Consider the following 23,737-nt stretch of genomic DNA (forward strand, 5'->3'; position numbering starts at 1 on the left):
ACACCTATACCTTATATAATATTGTACATCAACTATATGTCAATAAAATAAAAATTACTGTTATAACTTTTCAAAAAATAAATAAATTAAGTGCATTTTTCCAGCCACAGGGCCAAGCCCGAGGGGATTGAACAAGAAAGGTTTCGGCTAATGGGGCCTAAAAATTGCCCAGCATTCTAGGACTGCTCATTAACCTTCTCCTTGGCCTGAATCCCTATCTTGCTAACAGTAGATGGAGGGGGTCTGCTACAGGGGGATGGAGGAGGGGTAGTCTGGGCCCCCCTCCCGCCCCACTGCCCTCGCCCCTGCTGGGAGCCGGTTCCCCTCAGCTCTGCACCCACTAATTGGTCTCATTAGGAGGCGGGCGGGAGGCTCCAGCGGCGCCGATCCGAGCTGTGTCATCCGCTTAGCGCCCTTGCACTCCCGCCCGCGCCCCCTCCCGCCGCCGCCGCCCCCGTCGTCAGCTCTGCACTCGTCGTGCGCCCAGGGCATGCTCCGCGCTCCGGAGCCCGGCCTCGGCTGCGGGGAGCCGCACCACCCGCCCGCGGAGACATGGGGCGCGGCCCGCCGGCCGTCCTGGCCCCGTGGATGCTGTTCCTCAGCCTGGGTGAGTGGCCGCAGCGTCCAGCGGGCCCCGATGGGGACGAGAAATGGGTGCCAGCTCCACCCGGGTGGACCTAGGGACAGCGCTGGACCTTTCGCTTCCAGAGTGGGGCTGGGGACCGGGGACGGGGACGGGGACGGGGACCGGGCGGGGGGAATGGGAACTCTCGCTGCTCTTTGCTTCTTCAGAAGCAGTTTTGGCGGCTGCACTGGGGGCTGTGGGAGGGTATCCCCACTCCCCGTGTGACCTTGGCCAGGGACCTGTCCCTCTCTGGGTCTGCCCACCGATGAGGCTGAAATCGGCCGCTGCCTAGGTCCCAGACACCCCAGATGGTGCGTGTCCCTGACAAGTCCAGCCCAGTCCGAGCGCACGGGCGGTGGTAGACGCGGGACCTGGTGGGTGCGCTGGGGTCGGGGAGTGGGTACCGCCTGCCCGCTTGTGGGGCCAGACGGCGCGACCAGCGGGTGCGAAGCTGTCCCTCCGCGTTCCCAGCGGTCCTGTGTCTGTGTTCTCTCCCTAGCTCAGGCCAACTTCGCCCCCCACTTCTTCGACAACGGGGCGGGCAGCACCAACGGAAACATGGCCCTGTTCAGCCTCCCGGAGGACACGCCGGTGGGTGAGTAGCCCTGGCGCCTGCCCCGCATAGTCTCCCAGAGGAGCGGCCCACGTTCCCCTGGACACAGGGACCGAACCCGTGACTCCTCCGAACCTATCGGGAGGCCGAGCGCCAGGCGGCAGGCGCTCCCGGGGCGCCCGGTTTGCGCTCTGAATCCCCCGGGGCTGTAGCGGGAAAGGTCTCCACGCAGTCGTGGAGACCCGAGCCCGGGCAGCTCTAGAGATCCAGCCGCCAGCCCAGAGACATGACCAGCCCCAAGAGGTAGGTGGAGGTCCCCAGATCCGGGGCTCCTGACCCTCTGTATTTATGACCTTGAACAAAGCACTTACTCCCAGAGCCCCATGGCTTCAGGCTTTAAAACGGCCCAAGAACAGTGAATTCACTGGGATCTGCAGAGATGGGGGAGGAGGAGGGAGATTCGCACTTCCTCTCCTTCACTGGATGGGCAGAACCCTGAGAATAAGGACAAGCGCCTTTTCTTGTGTAAAGTGTACTAAGTGTAAGAGGAGCACCTGCTGAGAATTCTCTGAAGAACTCGTCCAAGCTGGGGAACACTGCTGCGGTTGGCTCTCCGCTCCACCTTAATGACTCCTCCCTTTTCCCTCCTCCGCCATCCCCAGTCTTGGCTCCAGGCAGAGACCCTAGAGTTAAACCCAGCAGCCCTGAAGCCCTCCGTAATCTATATTCTAGATTACAATCTGTAAAGCAGTGGCTACTGCCTGCTAACTGATAGCTGGGAAGAATAAAGAGGAAGAGAGGGAAGCAGCCAGTGCTCAGCGTGTCCCCTCTTCTTCCAGGCTCTCATGTGTACACCCTGAATGGAACAGACCCGGAGGGAGACCCTGTCTCCTACCACATCAGCTTTAACCCCAGCGCTAGAAGCGTCTTTTCAGTTGACCCCAATTTGGGGAACATCACCCTGATTGAAGAGCTGGACAGAGAGGTAGGGGGACCTGGGAGGAACATTGCCTGCAGGTGTGCAGACGACCTCGGTGGGCTGGAAGGTTCCCTCAAGAGCATCCTTGGAGAGGTCTCATAAGTCACAGAAAATTCAGCCAGCAGACCAGCCCTGGTTTTAAGGGCAGGTCTGACTTGGGTAAAAGTACGACCCTCTGTGCGCTCTGAGCCTGCGGGGGACAGGCTGTGTTTCTCTTGTGAGACCCCATGCCAGGCAGGGGAGCCAGCTGCCTGGACCCCAGCTGTGGGGTGCTGCCAGCAGACTCCCCCAGCCCAGAGAAAGGAAACGGTGGGGACACAGCAGAGGAGGTGCGACAGTGCTGCCCCTGCCTGTCAACCCAGGGCAGGACCAGGGGACCTCGACACCCTTCCTCACTGAGGCCCCCCCGTGTCCCGGGAAGGGTTTGAGACACCACGGACCTGGATCTCTGAGGAACCGTAGGATACAGACCAGTGCAGCAGAGATGAAAGGGAGAAAGAGGAAAATTTTTAAAAGGATGAAAAACCCCTTCCTGCGTCCTCCAGCATACCAGTTAGCAACTCTCCTAGCAGGAGGGTGCAATCTGTTGGCACCCAAGCCCCCTGAGTTTATAACTCCTGATGGGTTAAACCCCAAACCTGGTCTCAAGCATGAGCGTGGCCAGAGGTAGCGGAGGAAGCTTTTGGCCACCTCGCCCTGCTCCAGGGCCCCTCTGATGTGCCCAGCTTCAGGGGTCCTCAGGGCACCTCCGACTCCCAGATCCTCACTCTGCCCTTGTGCTTCACAGAGGGAAGATGAGATTGAAGCCATTATCAGCATTTCTGATGGGCTGAACCTGGTGAGTGCACACTGCAGCACCCCCCCACACACACACACCCACCCACACCCCCCCACTCCACCCCCCTCACCACCACCCCCCCCCCGCCTCTGAGCACTATGCCCTCCCCCAGGGGCTGGGGGTGGGGGCTCCCAGATGAAGTCCAACAAGATCTGCCCCAGTGAGCTCATAGGAGAGAGGGGATGGAAGGGAGAGAGCGGGAAGAGACAGACCTGCCTGCTGCCCTTCTGACGGAGCACCCCACATTCCTCAAGCAGCGCCTCCTCTATCCTGTGCCCCCTCACTCCTCCAGCCTGGCTCTTGGCTCCATCCTCATCGCACAAGCTGAATACCTGGGCACGCATCCCTCCTCCCTACCTCTTCCTACACAGCTTCCACTTGCACCAATCCCTTTTTAGTGCTTCTCAGATAATCCCAGGGGCTCCCCTCCCTCCAAGGCTCCCAGACCCCAATCTGGAGCCACCACTGTGCAACACAGTCCTGCGTGGCCACAGTCCCCTGGCTCAGAAGGTGCTACCAGCTGCTCCCCACTACCCTCAGGATGGAATCCTAGTTTCAGACTGGCATTCGGAACACCCTCAGCCTCAACCAGCTTCTCTCCCACATTCACCCTACCAGCCGTCTAGCCCTAAATCTGCTTCCATTCTGTTCTCTGAACTCACCTGGCTTTTCACTTTGCATTTTGCCCCTGCTGCTGCTGCTTCCTGACATACCTTCCACCCCCTTTTCCCTCTCACCCGACAAATGGCTTGCTTCCCAGGCCTCCCTGGTGTCCTCCACTAGGCTGGGTCAGATGCCTCTTCTTGGAGCCCCTGGATGCAGCCACCTAGACCGGTGCCTTTAGCTAGGTTGGGGTGCATGGTGCCCCCAGAGTCGTGCGGTGCAGGCCCTTGCCCTCAGCTCCCAGCATGTCGCTGTTGTCAGGCTGAATGATAACACGCTTGTACATGCTGATCTTTGCCCACCAGTCCACCCGGCAAATTTCATACCGTCAGACAGAACACAGTGCTTGGCGTCAAGCAGTTGCTTAATAATAATATGTGCTTCATGAATGACCAAAAGAGGGAAGGAAGAAGGGAGGAAGGGAAGGAAGGAGGGAAGGGGGAAGGGAGCGGAGAAGGGGGGAGACTACACCCAGGGTGTTAGAGGACATTGTTCCTTTATCACCCAGAAGGTCTCACTCTCCCAACTTCTGTCTGCTTTGCCTCTTTTCAGGTGGCAGAAAAAGTCACGATCCTAGTTACTGATGCCAATGACGAGGCACCCAGGTTTATCCAGGAGCCCTATGTTGTCCAGGTTCCCGAGGTGAGCGAGGGGCCCCCGAGCAGTGTTGATGGACTCCCACCAACCTGTGGCCTATCCTCCAGACTGACCTGTGACCTGGCCAAGGGGAACTGGGCACCGGAGGGAAGAGCCCCTCCATCACTCACTAACCTCTGGAGACCCCTCCCCTCTGTGTCCTCCCCGCCACCTCCATTGCTGTCCCCTCATACATTCATTATTATTCCAAAGGAATGTTTATTTACCATTTTCCATTAGAATTTTAGTGTACTCTTATTGTGGAAGTGTGAAATATACAGACAAGTAGAAGTATAAAGAAGTATAAAGAGTTTAAAAGACCACTCTTAATCCCTGCAGCTTGAGACAACATTGTTAAATTTGGGGGAATCTCCTTCTCGTCAGTTCTGTGATTATAGGCTCTTGATTTCTGTTTGTTTTACATAGTTGTAACCACTAAACATATGCTTTCTGCAGTCTCTTTTTCACTGAATTTATAACATAAGCGTGAAGTTGTAATCGTGAAGTTGGGGTACCTAACATTTTAATAGCTTTCCAGCATTTACTGAACTATTGCTTTATGTCTGGATATTAAAGGTGCTTTAAATTGTTGCCATCATAAGAAACATCAAACTCTGAACTTAAAAGTTCCTTTTCTCTGATGGGAACGACTTGAAATTGCTAGGTCAAAGCGTGGGTACATGTGAGGCATTGTCAAATTGATTTTCCAGAATGGAACCTGTTTGCCTTTACCCTGGAAGGTGGGAAAGGGTATGTCTCCTGGTTCCTGGCCCACACTGGGGATTCTTGCAGTTTTAGATGTCTGCTAATTCAGTAGGAGAAAGCTATTCTTTTTGGCTCTAAGCTGCATGTATGTGACCTCTGGTGATACTGAATATGCCCTTGTTTATTAACTGTTTCCAGTCATTTCATATTTAAACCCTTGGTCTTCTGGGAGCCCTAGATTTTTCTTCGCTCTTTCCCTGAAGCTGTTTTCAGAAGGAGGATGTCTGTGTGTTCCCCCTCTCCTGACCCCACTTTGACTCGAGTGTCTCCTCTACCAAGGCGCCTCCTCCTCTTCATGCTCCCTGGGTCAATGGCCGCCTTTCGCCTGTTTTTAGCCCTCACTCCCCTGACCCCACCTTTCCATGCCCCACACCCCAGCTCCCTGAGCTCCTGTCACTGCTCCTGGGACTGACCCTCTGTGGCTGTGGCCCCTCAGGACACACCTTCTGGGAGCAGTATCGCCAGGGTCCGAGCAGTGGACAGGGACACCGGGTCTGCAGGGAGCGTCACCTACTTCCTGAAGGTAAGGTGGGATGCTCAGGAAGTAACCAGGGGCCTGGGCTGGTGGGGACACCTGGATGGCCTCCGCCTCCATCCATCAGGTCAGTGCCTCAGCGATTCCCAAAGATTGTCAGAGATGGTGCGTCCCATTCCAGCGAGGTCTCGGTACACTCAGATGTGGGACCAACAAGTGGGGACACGAGACTGGCCTGAGCAGAAGCCATCTTCCCCTGACTGGCACATCCTGGCTCCCACTAAGCTGACCTGCCTTCCTTTCCCCAGATTTCAGGACCCTCACCTCACCACCGGCCAATCCCTTCCCCAGGAGATTGGGCATTTGGTACCCACACAGAGTAAAAGAAACCTGTCTGGACCTAGAATTGTCAAGAGGAAAAAGGGAAGGGGAGGCAGCTCTCAGGAGGAGCAGAGCTGTGACACCCCCTCCCCGCCCTTGTCCATCCAATGCACTCTGTTAAAGGCAGAGACCCCACCCCATGTCTCCTGCCTCTCCCCCAGCTCCTCCAGAACCCATTGCCCTCCACCCCACAGCTGCTGTTTCCACAGCTCCTCCTCTTCTCTCCACTTTTAATCTCTCACTTTCACAAATTTCAAGGTAGTATAGCTCAGTGGTTAGAAACCCTGGCAACACCCCTGGGCCCCACGGGTTCTGGAGAGATCCCACCACTTCCCCCACACAGGGGTTCAACCATTATGTGACTTTCCTGCTCAGCTTCCTCACGCATTGGGTGGGAAAGATGAAAGCACATCCTCATTGGATTGTGAGGATTCTGTGTGAACGTGCTAAGTCGCTTCAGTCATGTCCAGCTCTGTGCAACCCCGTGGGCTGTAGCCCGCCAGGCTCCTCTGTCCATGGGATTCGCCAGACAAGAATACTGGAGAGGGTTGCCCTGCCCTCCTCCAGGGGATCTTCCTGAGCCAGGGATCGAGCCTGTGTCTCTCATGTCTCCCGTGTTGGCAAATGGATTCTTTACCACTGGTGCCACCTGCAAAGCCCGTTGTGAGGATTAAACCCATGAGAAGCTCCAGCAACAGCTCTTGACCCACAGTGACCCCCCCTTCAGATCAAAGATCACCTCCTGTCCCCACCTGACCTTCCCCACCCCCACCCAGATGCTGCCTGGCTGACCCACAGTCACTTAATGGTGGGGTTGGAAGATCCTAAAGGTTCTGTCTCTACAGCTTTCAGCCCACACCTCCTCTAGGTTAGAGCATGCTGCTGACGTTTCCACCTGGGAACTCTGGGCCAGGGTTTAGCCCCGAGCTGGGCCCTGTTGTTTTCCAGCTGAGGCCGAGAGAAAACCTGAGGCCCTGCTGGAACATCTTGGTTGGACTGAGGGAGGGGGAGGGGAAGGCCTGAGCTCCAGGAAGGGGGACTCTGGAGACAGGAAAGCCTGAGTGCCCTTAAGTTGCACCTAAGCCCCTAGGCCGGAGTTCCTGTGACAAAGGATGGTGAAGACTCCCTTTCAGTAAGCAGAGCGGGTGCTCCTGGGCCGGGCCTGGGCCCGCCCCAAGGCCCAGCCTGCCCCTCGCTCTTACAGAATCCGCACCCCACCGAGTTCTCCGTGGACCGCCACAGCGGGGTGCTGCGCCTCCGGGCCGGGGCCATCCTGGACTTCGAGAAGGCCCGGGCCCACTTCGTCACTGTGGTTGCCAAGGTAACAGACAGGGAGGAATGGGAGCATCCAGGCAGTCCTCAGCCTCCGTCGGGGGAAGCTGCCCTTGGATGGGAGCAGTTAGGTTCTACGGTGGAGGGGATGGACGGTACCACCGAGGCGGGAGTGGGGCTGCCGCTGCTCGGGATCTGTGTTGAGCAGACCCTGCCGGACGCAGACGTATTCTTCAGGGACGCTGGTGTCTGTGGGTGGGAGAGGGCGTATTCCCTCTCGGGAGAGGGCGTCCGCCCCCTCAGGACTGACAGGCCAGCCTGCCCTCTGTAGGCCCAGTGGCCACGCCCTCACATCCCACACAGCCTGGCCTCTGGGCACCTCCATTTCTCTGTCCAGGCTCGTCCATCCTGCCTCTGCCTGTGTGACCAATTACCCACCCTGAGACTCAATTTCCTCATCTGCCCACCCCAAAACTTGACTAAATTCCTCATATTTCTAAAGTGTGTGGTGTAGGGTTTGCAACTCAGCAGGCATTCAAATGAAGTGACTGCTCTTCCCTTCGAGGGCAGGAAACCCCAGCCTTCCTTCTAAGCCCCTGGTTTTCTTTTCCAGGAAAGTTCCTGCTGGTCACAGAGGCCGCAGGGCAGCCCCCTCAGTCTATGTCAGGAGGCCTGAGCCAACCCCGCCTGCCAGCTTCCCCGTGAGGGCTGGCTTGGTGGGTGCACACTTCTATGATGTACCCTCATGCGTGGGTCCACCTCATATTCTTTGAAGATTCTCAGGAGACTTTGCGGCTGGGCTCCTGGCTGGGAGGAGAGATTTTGGCCCTGACCCCCTCCTCCTCTGCTACTCTTCAGAGATGATCTCCCTGGAGAGAAACCTAACCCTCTTTCCAAAGGAACACTTTTGAGCACCTGCTGTGCACTGGCTGAAGACCTTCATGCGTTATCTCATTTAATTTTCCTAACACCCGTAGGAGGGGGAAAATTATCTCTAAGTGGCATAGAAGCACACAGAAATAGGGCGGGCAGCTGGCCTCGAGGCCAGTCAGTGGCAGGAGCCAGATTCCACGGGAGTCTGCTCGACTCTGGAGCCCAACCTCTCTTCCCTCTCTGATTCTTCTGCAGGATGGCGGGGGAAAGCTGCGAGGGGCTGACGTGGTGCTCTCGGCCACCACTGTGGTCACGGTCAATGTGGAGGATGTGCAGGACATGGGCCCCGTCTTTGTGGGCACGCCCTACTATGGCTATGTGTATGAGGACACCCTTCCGGTGGGTAGCTGCACCCCTCAACCCATGGCACCTCCAGATGCCTCCCGCCCTGTCCTTTGCACTGCCCAAGGGTCCCCTGGTGGAGATGGTTAGGCTCAGCCCAGGCTTGCTCGCCTCACATGGAGGCCAGTTCTGGATTCACTGACTCAGGCCACACATAGGCCGTTAAGGGGGAAGAAGAAGCTGCTCGTGTGTGGAGCACCTATTGGGTGCCAGGGCTGTGCCAGGCATGTCTTCACTCATCCACACTTACCCCAGCCTGGCTGCAAGTGTCAGCCCTTCCAAAGGGCTGTGAAGAGAGGCTGGGAGGAGAGCTGACTGTTTGGTTTAGAGGGGCCTTTCCCGCACCCTGCACAGGAGGTGAGGCGCCAAAGTTTTGCTTCCTTTCCTCCAGGCCGGTAGCCTGAGGCCCCTTGGGCCAGTCGTCCTCCCACAGTTTGCTGCTGCATCACCCTCGTCAGACATCACACGCAGGCCCAGCTCAAAGGCTGTCTTCAGCCTCTGCCCCTTTTGGCCCCTCAATTTCCAACCCTGGGCCTGGCATCCAAGGGCCAGCCTGCCCTCCACCCAGGAGCCAGCAACGTCCTTTACTCAGTCCAGCCTGTCTCCCCACCCCACTCTTTTCCCTTCTCCTGGCATGTGGCCATGGGCACAATGCCCCCTCATCTTTCTCAACTCAGCCCAGGTGCCACTTTCCCCTCTATGGTGCACCCATGTCTTACTATGCCCCCCAACCAGACCATGAGCTCCCAGCCAGCAGGGGCTAGGCTGGAGTCAACTCTCACGTAGCTGGCCGCAGTTCCAGAACTATCCGTGGAATGGAACTGCATCCTCTAGTCTCACTTCCCCAGTTTCTCATTATTTCCAACACTTGCTGAGCGCCGCTTATGTGCTGGGTCCAAGCTGAGAAACCACCTTTCCAAAAGTTGCAAGTTGAGTGGAGGAGCTGGGCAGAGAGGGAGAGAGAAAGGCCGGGCTTCCCCCATGGGGGCCGTAGGGCAGAGCCAGGGGGAAGCCCAGACTGTCCTGCTGAGGAGCTAAGGGGGAAAGAGATGCCATGAATAGGGGGAGAAGACAGTCAGGAAGCAGCCATGAGCATGGGTAGCCCTCTGGGGTGAAGGGTCTGCCTAGGGAGGTAGGAGAGGGTGGCAGGCAGGGCTTGAGCAGGGCTTGTCAGTTGAGACAGCTTTCCAAACCCTTTGAGCAGCTCCTGCAGCTGCAGGACAAAATCCTAGTTCCTGGACTTCACACTGGACCTCCTCTGCCTGGCCCCTCTCCTGGCTCTCCCTTCAGGTGCCTTTGAAGGCCAAAGACAGATGAGGCAGCAGGTGTGAGGCTGGAGAGTGGGCAAGAGAGGTGAGGCCTGAGGGTGGTGTGTCGGGGAGGAGGCTTGTAAGAGGTGTGAGGAGGAGGCCCAGGCAGGAGCCCTGAGTGTCCCTGGGCAGCTATGTGCCAAGCCATGTGGGGGGCAGGCAGCGGGGCTCAGGCTGTCCCTCCAGCCCTGGGAGGCCAGGGGGCTATGAGCTCCCTGCAGAGCAAGGATGGGGCCTGGCAGAGGCCTGACTCTCGAGTGTGGTGGCACCTCCCCTCTGTGATGGGAGCAGTATCTGGGGAAGGGAGAAGCCCAGCACCCCCCACCCCCGACCCCTGACATTGGCCTCAGGCAGCTGCTCCTGTTCCTCCCAGGGCTCAGAGGTCTTGACGGTGGTTGCCATGGATGGAGATCGGGGCAAACCCAACCGTGTTCTCTACAGTCTGGTGAATGGTGAGTCTGGGGCTCATTGCTGGGCTGTAGGTACACATCCCTGGGTGAGCAGGGTGAGATCCCCAGTCTCTGTGGGTCCCAGTTTCCTCATCCATAGGCCAGAAGGACAAGGTGCGTGCAGAGGAGAGGCTGGGTCCCTCCAGGAGGCGGCACGTCTCCTTGGGCATCTGCTCTGGGCCCTGCTTGTCGTTAAGTCCAGTACAGGGAGTGGCGCGTTGGGTGGGTAGGGGCAGTGGTGTTGCTGAGCGCAGCACAGGTGGCACCAGCTCACGTTCCCTCACGCTCATGGCCGTACGCTCGTGATAGGAAACGGTGGCAAGCTTTCTTACACTCTAAATTGCTACTGTTTTTTCTCATTCCTTTAAATGTTTTGGCTTAGAGCATACTATTGAATTAAGTGAATTAAATACAGTGATGATTCAGGGTGTCCCTAATACTCACCCTGTGTATGGATGAGAAAAACTGAGGCTCAAAGAAGCTAAATCATCCCAAGTTCCCATTGGGCTTGAGTCTGCTGCCTCCTTCCACAGTTGGGCAACAACTTGGCAGGAGGAGCCAGCTCAGGGAAGGCTCTTCAGCCCTCGGTAGCTGGCACCCTCCAGGGGCCGCCACACCTGGTGCCTGGCCCCACACATGCACACGTCACCATGCCCTCACTCAGATACCGTCACTTCCTCTGACCCTGTCCCTGGGACATGCCTGCCGCACACTCCCCTTCCAGCAGCTCACACACGTGCACACGTGCACACATGCCCACCGTCACAGACAGGCTTCTCTCCCAGGCACGCAGACCCCTGACTGCCTTCCCTCCCCTCCACAGCTGCAAGCCTGCACGCAGCTACCACACACCCAGCCCACCCCGTCTCCTCTCCCATCTTCTTGCCTCTCTCTCTACTCCTGCTCCTCCTCCAGTCTTTTTCTTCCTTCTTCCCATTATTTTCTCTCCTCCCTCCCCCTTTTCTTATCTCCCTCCGTTTGTACCTCTTTATTTCTCCTTTCTCTTTCCATCACACCTACCCACACACCACACATGCATGCATGAGAGAAGCAAAATACTAGGGAACCTGGGAGCCGGAAAGTAGTGACTTGAAGTCCCAGCTCTGCACTCACTGTGTAACCTAAGACAAGTTACTGAGCCCCTCTGAGCTCAGCTTCCTCACTGGCAAGACACGGATAATAATACAGGAGACTTGAATGAAATACCCTGTGAGGCCTGGCATAACTCCCCTGCGCCACCGTGTGGCCTTGTTCAGAACTGCAGGGCACATCTCTCTCTGACAGGAAGTGATGGAGCCTTTGAAATTAATGAGACGTCGGGAGCCATCTCCGTGATGCAGAGCCCCTCCCAGCTACGGAGAGAGGTGTATGAGCTGCATGTACAGGTACTTCCCTTGGTCTTGGCCTTCTCCACCAAAGGCGATAAGACCCTGGCCGCCCGACTTACCCCTCAGGGCCCACAGGCAGGGGGAGGAACACCTGCAAGAGGTGGCACCTGGTGTGGGAAGCTGAGGCAAGGCAGAGAAGGCAGGATGGGAGCAGCAATGCCTTGAACGTGGGTAGGACCCAGGAAGCAGAGAGGTGTGGGGAGCATTGGTTGGTTGGGGCGGGTGGAGGCATTGCAAGCGAGGGAAGCTTAGTGAGCCAAGGCTGGGTGTGAAAGCACATGATATACTAGGGGGACAATGAGGAGCAAGTGGGACTTGAGCCAAGAGGCCACATCAGCCTATAATGCAGAAACAGTTGGACCCCAAGTGGGGGACAGAGGAGCAAAGGCTCTGAATACAAGGTATGGATTTTTCCTGCAACGGGGCCAGCTTTGTGGCCATGCAACCTGTGTGATTACACAGGGGCCGCAATTAGAAGTGTCCCACGCTGGGCTTAATGCTTTGCTCTTGCTCTCTTGAAATTCTTAGCAATTTTCTAGCAAGGGGCCAGCTCTTTTCATTTTTCACTGAGCCTGCAAACTATATAGCTAGTCCTGCCCAAGAGCAGGGAAGAGCCATGGAAAGGTTTTGAACAGGATCAGAGTCTTGTAAACACTCACTCTGACTGCTCACTAAACTAGAGGGATTCTCAGATTCAGAGAGCTTGGCAAACAAAGATTTCCAGGGCCCACTGCGGGGGATAGGAATGTGGTGTGTCTGGGGGACACCCAGGACTCGGCATGTTTCGAGCTCCCAGGCGATTCTGGCACTAGTTCCGGGCTGGCATCTGAAAACCCTGGTCCCAACTCGGGTTTGAAGGGAATCAGATGAGGAGCAGGGCAGCAGAGCCATCAGCCCAGGTGATAGATGGCATGGGCCCGTGGGGGTGAGGGAAGATGGGATGGGAAAAATGGACAGGCTGTGAACTATGAAGGAGGCGGACACCACGGAATGTGGCTGTGAGGGTTCCGGGAGAGGAGAGGGAGGGAAGAAGCCAGTGTAGATCCACACCATCAGAAACACAGGAGGGGAGGCAAGTTGAATAGGACAGGCATGATGCGTATTGGTGCCTTGGGGACATTCAAGTTGAAAATCCACACCTGAGTGTACAGGTTTGAGCTTCAGACAACATCCACATGCAGGTAGCTGTGAAAGGCTAGGAGGGAATGAGACTGCCCAGAGGAGGGCTGGGGGGAGAGAGGAGCCAGTAGCTGGGAACACCACTGCTGAAGCATCCCGACTAAGAGTGAGGAAGGGGGAGGAGCAGGTGAAGGAGGGATGGGGGTCAAGGCCAACCTGCAGTGTGGAGTCACATTAGCCGAGGGGACGGAGCACGCGGGAGGGTGAGGGAGAGTGGCCATGCCACATGCGGTGTGGGGATCGGCGTGAAGCGTCTGACTTGGGGACAGGTCGACAGCTGAGTGGGAGGAGAGAAAAGGAGGCAGAGGAATAAGTTCTAGAAAAGAAGAGTGGGGCTTCCCTGGTGGCCCAGCAGCGGGGACTCCACCCTTCCCATGCAGGGGTCATGGGTTCCATCCCTGGTCAGGGAAGTTCCAAATGCCTTGGAATGTGGCCAAAAATAAATAAATAAATAAATTTTTTTTAATTAAAAAGAAGAGTTATGAAGCAGCTAATGTATGACAGAGTGGAGTCCGGGAGGGTGATTAGAGGACAGTAATTTGAAGGCCAGAGCCTGCTTATAGGAAGGGGGAGGGAGCCCTTCCAGGCCTCACGTGACATTTGCTACATGCCCTTGAGGTACCTGTGGACACTCAGCCCTGGCTTGCAGGCTGAATTAGTCATCCACACTGCATCACCCCAGCTACCTTCCCTGCAGCCTCCCTCTAGCAAGTGGACACAAGGGCAGAATATGGCAGAGCTAGGGTTTGAACCTGTGTCTGGCTACAAGAAGGGGGCGGTATGATGCAGTGGAGAGGGCACTGACTAAGGAATCAGACGCATCTTCTAGTCCAGCTGTGTGACCCCTGGTGACCACCTGACCCCTCCCGCCTCATCTGTAAAACAGGACTAGTAACAGTACTAAGTTTCCTAGGACTGTTGTAATGTATTACCACAAACTCATTGTCTTCAAACAACACATATTTAAACACTGCAGTTGCTGTGGGCAGGAATCTAGGTCAGCTTAGTTGGGTCCGCAGTTTCAAGGTCTCTCACATGGCTGCCAACAGATATTCAGCCAAGACCGGGTTCTCATCTGAAGGCCCAACAAGGGAGGATGAGCTTCTGGGCCCACAAGGATTTTTGGCGGGATTTCCTTCCTCTCGGGCTGTTGGACTAAGAACCTCTCCAGCTGTCGACTGGAGATCACCATTCGTTCCTCGAAACATCAGAGAAGCTGTCAACAGAGCTGTCTGCTTTGCTAAAAAACAGAAGTTATGATCTAATCTAATCACAGAATGATATTTCATCACCTCTACTGTATTCTATCAGTTTGAAGCAGGTTCCTAGGCCAAGCCACACTCAAAAAGAGGAGATTACACGGACTTCTCTGGTGGTCAGTGGCTAAGAGTCCGTGCTCCCAGTGCAGGGTGCCCAGGGTTCAATCGCTGATCAGGGAACTAGATCCCACATGCCTTGACTAAGACCTGGTACAAACAAATAAATTTTCTTTTTCTAAGAAAAGAGGAGATTACATGAGGGCATAGATACCAAGAAGCAGGGATCACTGGGGCCATGCTGGAGTCAGCCTGCCACACAGCCGTAGCCACCTGTCCCCACCCAGGTGACTGAGGTCAGCTCTGCAGGGACTCCAGCTGCCCAGGCCATGGTGCCTGTCACCATCCGGATCGTGGACCTCAACAACCATCCACCGACATTCTATGGGGAGAGTGGACCCCAGAACAGATTTGAGCTGTCCATGTATGAGCACCCGCCCCAGGGGGAGATCCTTCGGGGCCTCAAGATCACCGTCAATGACTCAGACCAGGTTTGTGGTCCTGCCCTCCACCTGTCTTCCTGAAAACCGCCGGGGCCCGAGGCCCAAACCTTTCCTGCTGATGTCACCAGGGCTGGAGGGTCACAAAAGGAATGAGGCAAGAGTGGGTAACCAAGAGGGAGAGGAGGGAGGGTAGGTAACCAGAGACTAGCTGCATGGCCTAAAGATATTCACAATCAATTAAAAAGAAAAGCCAGTCAGAAAAAGGCACCTCTGGGAGTTTCCTGGTAGCCTAGTGGTTAGGATTCCCGGCTTTCAGTGCCAGTGCCCAGGGTTCAACCCCTGGCTGGGCGATGTCCTGCAAGCCATGCATGAGGCCTTAAAAACTAAAAGCACCTCTGTGTCTGACCCTCCAGACACTGTGACTGTGTCCTGTGCCCAGCGCAGGGCTGGGCTTTCTGTGCTTGTTTCTTCGCTTAGTCCTCGTAGTTCACTCAGCTTTTCTGATTCTTGATCACCTCTCCTAAGAATACTTACCTCCCAGGGTCAAGGGCATGCAAAGTCTCCTTGCACAGCATGACTCTATAATGAGGTTCATTCTCATTCATCTTCCCTGTTTCTGCTCTCCAAACTGTTGCCCAGGGAGCCAATGCCAAATTCAACTTGCGGCTGGTGGGACCTGGGGGCATCTTCCGAGTGGTCCCACAGACGGTCCTGAATGAAGCCCAAGTCACAATCATTGTGGAGAACTCAGCCGCCATTGACTTTGAAAAGTCCAAAGTGTTGACCTTCAAGGTAAGTGATGCTGTGCACGACCTTGAACGGGGGGAGGGGTGTCACAGTAGTACCTAGATTCATCCTTGGGGGTCTCTTGTCGCCCCCTACCCCTCCTAGCCCTACTCTTTCCCTCTGCTCCCCCTTCTGACTTGGGGAGCAGTGGGGAGAGGAAAAGTATGATGCGAGAGCTCCCCTCTACTCCACAGCCTCACTGAGCTCCAGTGTCTGTCTACAGCTCTCCCCAGGAATGCAAGGAGGAGGGTGGTCCAAAGAAAAACCACCCATGTAATGTGCCCTGTGAACAGACTGAGAGAAAAAACTCTGATCATCAGGAGAGATGTTTTCTTATTTGCACTCGACATGCCAATTGTTCTGTTAAAAACTTTAGCAAAGGATGAGAAAAGTTCCCTTGCATTTGGAATTATTCAAAATGATAAACACAAAAAAATAATGTATATTTACATAAATATGTAAATAAATATGGGGGTTGACCCAAAAGTTCATTCGGAATTTTCCATAAGATGTTGGATGTTGTGAAAAAATGCAAGCAAACTTTTTGACCAACCCAATATTAATAAAAAGAAAAAGTACTTTGCTGATATTAATTTAAATTGTTATAATTTATAATTATACATGCATACATATTGATAGCTAACATCATACTTAAAAGTGAAATTCTATACAACATTGTTAATCAACTATACTTCAATCAATCAACCAATGAAAGTGAAATTTTAAAAGTATTCTTTGAAGTCATAAACAAAATGTGGATACCTGCTGTTACCAATATTTTTCAACACTGTTCCTAGAATTAAACGTTATTCCTAAATAAGAAAGGAAATAAAAGGTACAGTCATTAGAAAGGAAGAGATAAAGTTATCATTGTTTTTAGATGATGTGATTGCTTGCTTAGAAAAATCTAAAAGAAATGATCAGAACATTGTTAGATACTGCAAAGTGGCTAACATGATGGATTACAAAGTTAGGTCACAAAATCTAATAATTCTCCTGCATTCCAAAAAAATAGCAATGAAAATAATGGAATTAGAGCTCACTTTTATAAGAACAACTAATAGATAAAATTCCTAAGAGTTACCATAACAAAATTGGACCATATAAAGAACAAAAAATGTACAAATTTAACAAAAAGATAAAAGAAGGAGAGAAATACAAAGACAAACCCTGTTCAAAAATGCAAATTCTCATCAGGTTAATAAAGAATCCAATGCCACTTCAATTAAGTCTTACCCAAAATTTCCTTAGAGGAGGACGTAGGGGACTTGACACAATTATACTGGCTTTTATCTGGAGAAACAAACCGATAAGAACAGTCAGGGAATTTGGGAAAAAAAGAGTATGAGGCAAGAATTTGCTCTAACAGATATTAAATTATATTATGAAGCAAAGTTGCTTTAAATTGAAAGCAAAAAAAAAAAAAAAAGTAATATGCAAACCAATGGAGCAAAAGAAACTGGTTCCAATGCAAATGCCAACTCTAAGGAGCCAGGCGGTCAGTTGCCCTGCGGGGTGGGGTGGGGGCGGGGGGCGGGGGCGGGGGGGGGGGGGGCGGAGGAGGGCGGGGGAGGGGGATGATGTTTGCCTTAGAGGTGCCCCCTGCAGGTGGCGGCAGGAATAGCTGGCTGGCCGCAGAGAAACTGGGAGGCAAGGCAGGTGGGTGCCGGGTGATACCGAGACAGGACGTGACAGGCTCTCTGCAGAGCAACTGCCATCCAGACAAGTCTTCCTTTTCCTTCCTTCCCCAGCTCCTGGCCATTGAAGTGAACACCCCAGAGAAGTTCAGCTCCACGGCGGATGTCGTGATCCAGCTCCTGGATACCAATGACAACGTCCCCAAGTTCACCTCCCACTACTACGTCGCCAGGATCCCCGAGAACGCCCCCGGGGGCTCCAACGTGTTGGCTGTCACAGTGGGTTGGGGGCTGCCCCAGGGACTGGGGGTGGGGTTGTGAGCCCCACTGAAGGGGGTCCTTGTGAAGTCAGACAAACCTGGGCTCCTGTTTGATTCGATAAACCCACATTCATTGGCTGTGTCCTTGGACAAGCTACGTGCCTTCTCTGAGCCTCAGTTTTCCTTCAGTACAATGGGTATAACAGCACTTCTCAGGATGATAATGAGGACACGTAACGATAAGTAGAAGGCCTTCCAGATCTGGTTCCTCCAACGCTTTAGACCTGAGGCGAAACTAGGGCTCCAGAGCAGGCCTCCAGTTCTCCCCAGCAGGGCAATCCTCCCACCCCACCCAAATCCTCATGTGGCCATTGAAAGCAAGAGCTGCCAACATGCCCTGACAAAGGGACCTGGGCCACCGGGAGCTTTCTCTCTTCCAGGCCGTGGATCCAGACTCAGGTCCCTGGGGTGAAGTCAAATACTCCATTTATGGATCTGGGGCAGACCTGTGAGTAGATCCAGAAACGCAGTCAGGGCCTTGGGTAAGGGATTTGGGAGGCTGAGGGTGGAGGAGGATCTGTGCTGAAGGCAGATCTGGGCCGAACGGCACCTGGGCTGGGGAGGTGAGCCTGGGGACCAGGAATGAAGGGCAGCTGTAGAGAGCCCAAGGCAGAGGGGATACACCTGATGAGGTGCATCTGAGAGAAGTAAGGTCATCACCACAATCTGGAGCTGGGGCTCATGGCCCCAGGGCCAGGCAAGCAGTGCTGGGCTAGGGAGAGGCAGGCCATGGGAGGAGAGGGAAGGGCTGTAACTCGGGTGAAGTTCAACATTGATAGTAAATAGATGAGTGGCCCTGCCTCCCTGAGTCAGACCGTGAGGATGTGGGGAGGAACAGATGGGATGCTCAGAGAAGCTGCCCAATGCATCGCCGCCTCTTCTTGGAGGCGGCTCCTTACTGCAGGCACGTGTGTGCACACGTATGTACGTGTGCATGCTTCTGTACACCCTTGCTGCACTCTCTGTGCCCGGCAGCTTCCTGATCCACCCGTCCTCCGGGATCATCTACACCCAGCCCTGGGCCAGCCTGGACGCTGAGGCCACTGCCAGGTATAACTTCTACGTGAAGGCGGAGGATATGGAGGGCAGGTACAGCCTGGCCGAGGTGTTCATCACACTGCTGGATGTCAATGACCACTATCCCCAGTTTGGAAAGAGCGTCCAGGAGAAGACAATGGTGCTGGGGACCCCGGTGAAAATTGAGGTGAGCTTCAAAAGTGGCCGAGCTGTCGTTGTGGCTTGGTCACTGTGCACTTGGCCACCTGCAGGGCCCTTGGAGCCTGTCCTCTCCCTGCCCCGCCCCAGCGGGCTTAGGTAGCTTCCTGCCTTAGTATCTCGGGCCCACTGTGGGAGCCAGCCACCCGTCCAGTACTGTCCGAGAGGATCTGTGGACCCGATGCTGGCAGCTTGTGTATGCTTCTGGTTAGAGCCCCATGGGGACCCTCCCTTCAAGCTTTGCAGGAGTGACTGGCCTGGGGAAGCAGGGTCCCACGGCATTTCCCCATGTGAGCTTCCGACAGGCTAGAAGCCATGACTCAGCTTACCAGGCCGCCCAGCGTCTGGCTGTTGTATCCAGGAGCTGCTAGCCAGATGCTCAGAACCTGGCTGGAGATGCTGCTGCCTGCCGGGCCCCTCCACCCTCTCACCATGGACTGAAGGCTGGCCTCGCCCCTCCGTGGGCACCAACCACATGACGATGCCAGGCTCTGCGTGAGCCCCTGACTCTGGCCATCCTGGATCTGGCACTTCCGGAGTCACTGTGGCTAACTCCTCCCTGCTCCCCTCAGCAGCCACCAGCAACCCCCACACCAGCAGCCTGGCCGTTGCCCTGGCAGTGCCCACTCCCTTCCTCTCTGTCCTTGCTCTGCCCACCCCTGGTGTGGCACTGGCCAGGTGTGAGCCTGGTGCTGGTGTCTAAATGTCCATCATTCTTAGACCAAAAAAAAAAAACCTTTGTTCCTGCAGCTGCAAGTGGCGCTGTGGCTTAAGAATGTCTTTTCAAATATCTTGGACTCCTGAAATAGGCAATGATTTTTAAGGTACTTTATATACCCCTAGTGGTTCAGATAGTAAAGAATTTGCCTGCAATGAAGGAGATCTGGGTTTGGTCCCTGAATTAAGAAGATCCCCTGGAGAAGGGAATGGCACCCCACTCCACTATTCTTGCCTGCAGAATTCTGTGGACAGAGGAACCTGGCAGGCTGCAGTCCATGGGACCGCAAAGAATGGACATGGGTCACAAAGAATTGGACATGACTTAGAGATTAACATTTTCACTGTATACCCCCATGCCCACCTCCACCCAGAATTAACCTCTGAGAAAGAAGATATTATTGCCACTTTACAGATTAAAAAATGGAGGCTCAGGCAGGTGGCATGTTTGGTTGGCCTGAGTTCACACAGCTGTCTGCCTGCTTTCACAGCACTGCTCCTCCACTGCTCTGCCTTCCCAACATGGAGGAAGCATGAACCCCAAAACCCAACAGGCTTGACTCTGGACCCCAGCTCCCCTCCTTCTCCCTCTCCATCCTTACTCAAGACGCTCAGCCTCCGGGCTTTTTGTTTCTTACCAGCACTGACTTGAAGGGGCTTGTTCTGAGACTGACAGCACATGTATATAGCCAAGCACAGACCCGGCTCGTGCACTTCCTCTCCCAGCTCCACTCACTCAAAATAGGATTAGGGCCATTTCCCATCAACCCAGCAAACCGCATATGACCTGTCGGTTCAGCCAGGGGACACAAATAGGACCCTCAGAGTCCAGCTCCGCCTATCCCTCCCCGTGCACAGGCCACAGACCAGGACGCAGAAGAGCCCAACAACCTAGTGGACTATTCCATCACCCACGCAGAGCCGGCCAACGTGTTCGACATCAACGCACACACGGGGGAGATCTGGCTCAAGAACTCCATCCGATCCCTGGATGCCCTGCACAACATCACGCCCAGTGGGGACCGCACGTGGTCCCTAGAGGTGCAGGCCAAGGACCGTGGCTCCCCATCCTTCAGCACCACGGCCTTGCTCAAGATTGACATTGTAGACACTGAGGTGAGTACAAAGCCCACGTGGAGGGTTGGTCAGAGGACAGCTCAGAGCTCCCTGCAACATGGCCAGAGAGAGAAAGACCACCTTCCTCCAAAGACACACACCCAGTGCTCACAGAGACTACCTGTGCCATCCAACACAGAGGCTTTGACTCAGGTCGAAATACCAGTTTCAACACTTTGTAGCAGTGTGCCTTTGCTAAGTCTTTCCCCTTGCTGTGAAATGGGACTCACGATGCCTCCTTCACATGTGTGTTGAAAGGCAGAAGTAAAATCATGTGCGGTTCTCAGCTCAGTGTCTGGCAGGAAGTCATCCCTTAAAAGGTTCCTAATACACTTGGGCAGATATGAACCCCCCCACCCCCATCAAAGGGAAGCAGTGCTAGCTAATACAGGAGTTCCTCATCCAATCCAGCCTGCATTGTATTTTCTCTGTGTGTGTGTGTGTGTGTGTGTGTTTTTCTGGAATAAAGCCCATAGTTCTCAGATTCTCTAGGGGACGACTGACCCCAGAGAGCTTAAAACCATCTGGCCTAAGGGAGCTCAGGGCCCCTCCTCTGTCCTCTGGGCACCTCTCTTCCAGATGCTGTCCCGAAGCCCCATGGCCGCCTTCCTGATGCAGACCAAAGACAACCCCATGAAGGCTGTGGGTGTGCTGGCTGGCATCATGGCCATCATTGTGGCCATAACGGTCCTCATCTCCACCGCCACCTTCTGGCGCAACAAGAAGTCCAACAAGGTCCAGCCGGTGCGGCGAGTGCTCCGCAAGCGGCCCAGCCCTGCACCCCGCAGCGTCCGCATCGAGTGGCTTAAGTTCCGAAGGACCAAGGCCGCTGACAAGTTTGTGCTCAGAGAGGCTCCTCCCAATGAGAACTGCAACAACAATAGCCGCGGAAGCACACCAGCCCCCCAGGCCCCCGCTCCCCCTCCGCCACCCAGCCCGGCACCCAGCGTGGGCCAGGCCCCCTGGACGGTGCCTACCGTCTCCGGCTCACTTGCCCCTCAGCAGCCCCAACAACCATCACCAAAACCCAGGGCCGTGGCGAAACGCAAGGCCGTGGGAAGCCCCGTCCAGTCAGCTCTGGTCTCTGAGCTCAGGCAAAAGTTCGAGAAGAAGAATCTACACAGCAAAGCTTACTTCTAGACTGTGTCCTGTGGCCCCTGTCTCCCCACTCCAGTTGCCCTGATGCCTGGGCCACGCTCCGCAACTCTGCTTCTTAGGGTCACCCCTGTTTTGTACAATGGTGTAACCCCCATAACCAGGGCTCTGGACAGTGCCTTGGGCAAAGGATTTATTTCTCTGGCTACGACTGCAATTGGGAAATACTTCCCCATCACCCAACTCCTTGGCACATGTGCAATGCTCCCCGTACAGCAGAGGCTGGGCAGCAACAAGGAGCCAGATTGACGTCTTCTATTCTCCAACTCCAGACCTCACAGTGTCGCTTGGGTCCTGCTGGGGCCCCAGCTTTCTTAGTTTGGGAGCAGAGCCCTGGCCACACGTGACAAGGTTGACTGGCACCTGGATCCTGAAGCCTCCAGCTAAGAGCAGGAGCAGAAAAAGGCTCAGGGGCTAACTAAGGCTGAGGGTCAGCGAACCTTGCAGGCTGTGGGAAACCAGATGCAGCTAGAGGGTGAGGATGCGCTGAGAATTTGCCGACTGTGGGCCTGCGCCTTAAAGCCACTGGAGGGTGAGGGTGGGGTCTGAGCAGAGACTGGGCGCCCCTGCTATGCCCCCTCGGGACCAGGGGCACAGAGGTATAAGATGGACTCTGTGGGAGTGAGGGCAGCTGCCCCATCCAGGGCTGCCCTGGGCCCAGAGATGGCTGGAGCCAAGCTGGTTGCCCCAGAGACATCCGCAGGAGCAGCAGGTACCCTTAGGAGCTGTCCCGCTAGAAGTCCTTGAGACAGAGCAGGGCTGAGATCTGGGGAGACTTCTGTTTTATCCAGCTCTTCTGCTGATGTGTGATAACCTTGGGAAGGCTCATCCTCTTTCTCATCTGGAAAATGAAGAACGTGAATCAGCCTTATTCACAGGCCTGGGGTGAGGATCAAAACAAGTAGGGGTGATGAGGGCTTTAACCAAGTGCAAGACAGCACAAAAAGGAAGTGTTTTTCCCCTAGCCGGTTCTCCGGGGTGCAGCTCTTCCACAAAGTATTAGGAACCTCCCAGCTGTTCTGCCAAGCACCCGCAGGAGGCGCTGTGCTAGGGGTAGGGTACTGCCACTGATCCAAGACGGCTGGAGCTGGACCATGGCACAGCTTCCCTTCCACGTCTCCTCCCCATCCCCACCTCCCCCAACTACATCCCCCATGCAGCCCAGGCCAGCCGTTGTCAGAAAGAACCAGAGCTGGGCCGCACAGCCAGCCGAAGCTCCATCTTGCCAAGATGACGGAAACGAGTTCCCGAGAGGGAGCGTGATCGCCAGAGGTCACAGAAGTTTGGCGGCAGGAACCTGGTTTGAGGGCTCTGGGCTCCTTAGCCTGTCCCTCTAGTCGGATCGCACCTCCTCTGCTTGTGACCCCCGCCCCCACCAGACGACGTGCAAGCTTCACTTAATGCAAAGAAGTTCCATCTGACTTTAAGGACACTTGCCAAGAGGCGATACAGATACGTGCCTAGAGAGAGAAACAGAACAGTTCCTTGCATTTCACTCCACTCACTCATAACCCCTCTAGGATATGTCTGTGAATTTAACCACAGATTGTATGCGTATGTGGTTTTCTTGATTTCTGAGCTGGTGTTTGGAGGTGTTACTCAAATGTGTTGGTGTGCAAGCTCCTTGCTGGGGTTTCTGCAGTCCACAACTCAGGGTGTATTAACAGCTGGGCTCTAACAAACTAGGAGCCCAGGCTGAACAAATGGGTATGGGTTTCAAGACTAGATTGGATCATGTTTGCCCTTCACAGGGAATGTAGCATCCTTACAACTTGCATGCAGTCAACCTTTTTTGTAAATGATCAATAAAATCTGTTAACCAAAAGCCAACCTGACCTCCAGCTCCTGCCTTTTTTTAAAAAAAATTCTGCCACTCCTGCAGCATGCAGGATCTTAGTTTCCCAACCAGAGATCAAACCTGTGCCCCTGCATGAGAACACAGAGTCTTAAACACTAGACCACCAGGGAAGTCCCTCTGGATCCCTGTCCAACATCAGTGTTAGCTGACTTGCAGAGGCCAATCTTCCTGATAGCCAAGATCAGGGCTGCTGCTTGGTTCTTTTAACGGATCCATCCTCCAACCCCCAGATCTGACTGTGGAAGGCTGCAAAAGTTTTTCCAAATTGCCATGCATACATCTCCAACAAACGCATTTGTGGGGCTTGTCTCCCTGAGTAGTCATGGCCTGGACGGGGCTTTTCTCTCAAGCAGGACAAGCCCCAGCAGGGCTTCCTGGGGAGGAGT

At 54.7% G+C, this 23,737-nt stretch overlaps 1 protein-coding gene across 1 annotated transcript; it reads left to right on the plus strand.

Moving 5' to 3' along the window:
• The first annotated feature begins 469 nt into the window (after positions 1-469).
• Positions 470-23,323, plus strand: CDHR1 (cadherin related family member 1). The gene is made up of 17 exons (XM_070781852.1): positions 470-607; positions 1,125-1,220; positions 2,018-2,163; positions 2,945-2,995; positions 4,211-4,300; positions 5,496-5,582; positions 7,120-7,236; positions 8,316-8,459; positions 10,146-10,224; positions 11,506-11,606; positions 14,392-14,595; positions 15,187-15,339; positions 17,085-17,249; positions 17,671-17,738; positions 18,266-18,494; positions 20,081-20,338; positions 20,918-23,323. The coding sequence occupies exons 1-17, from the start codon at positions 553-555 to the stop codon at positions 21,476-21,478; spliced, it is 2,604 nt and encodes an 867-aa protein (XP_070637953.1). The 5' UTR covers positions 470-552; the 3' UTR covers positions 21,479-23,323.
• The last annotated feature ends 414 nt before the right edge of the window (positions 23,324-23,737 follow it).

The sequence above is a fragment of the Bos indicus genome, chromosome 28 (assembly GCF_029378745.1).
Source record: "Bos indicus isolate NIAB-ARS_2022 breed Sahiwal x Tharparkar chromosome 28, NIAB-ARS_B.indTharparkar_mat_pri_1.0, whole genome shotgun sequence".
NCBI classification, from domain to species: Eukaryota; Metazoa; Chordata; class Mammalia; order Artiodactyla; family Bovidae; genus Bos; species Bos indicus.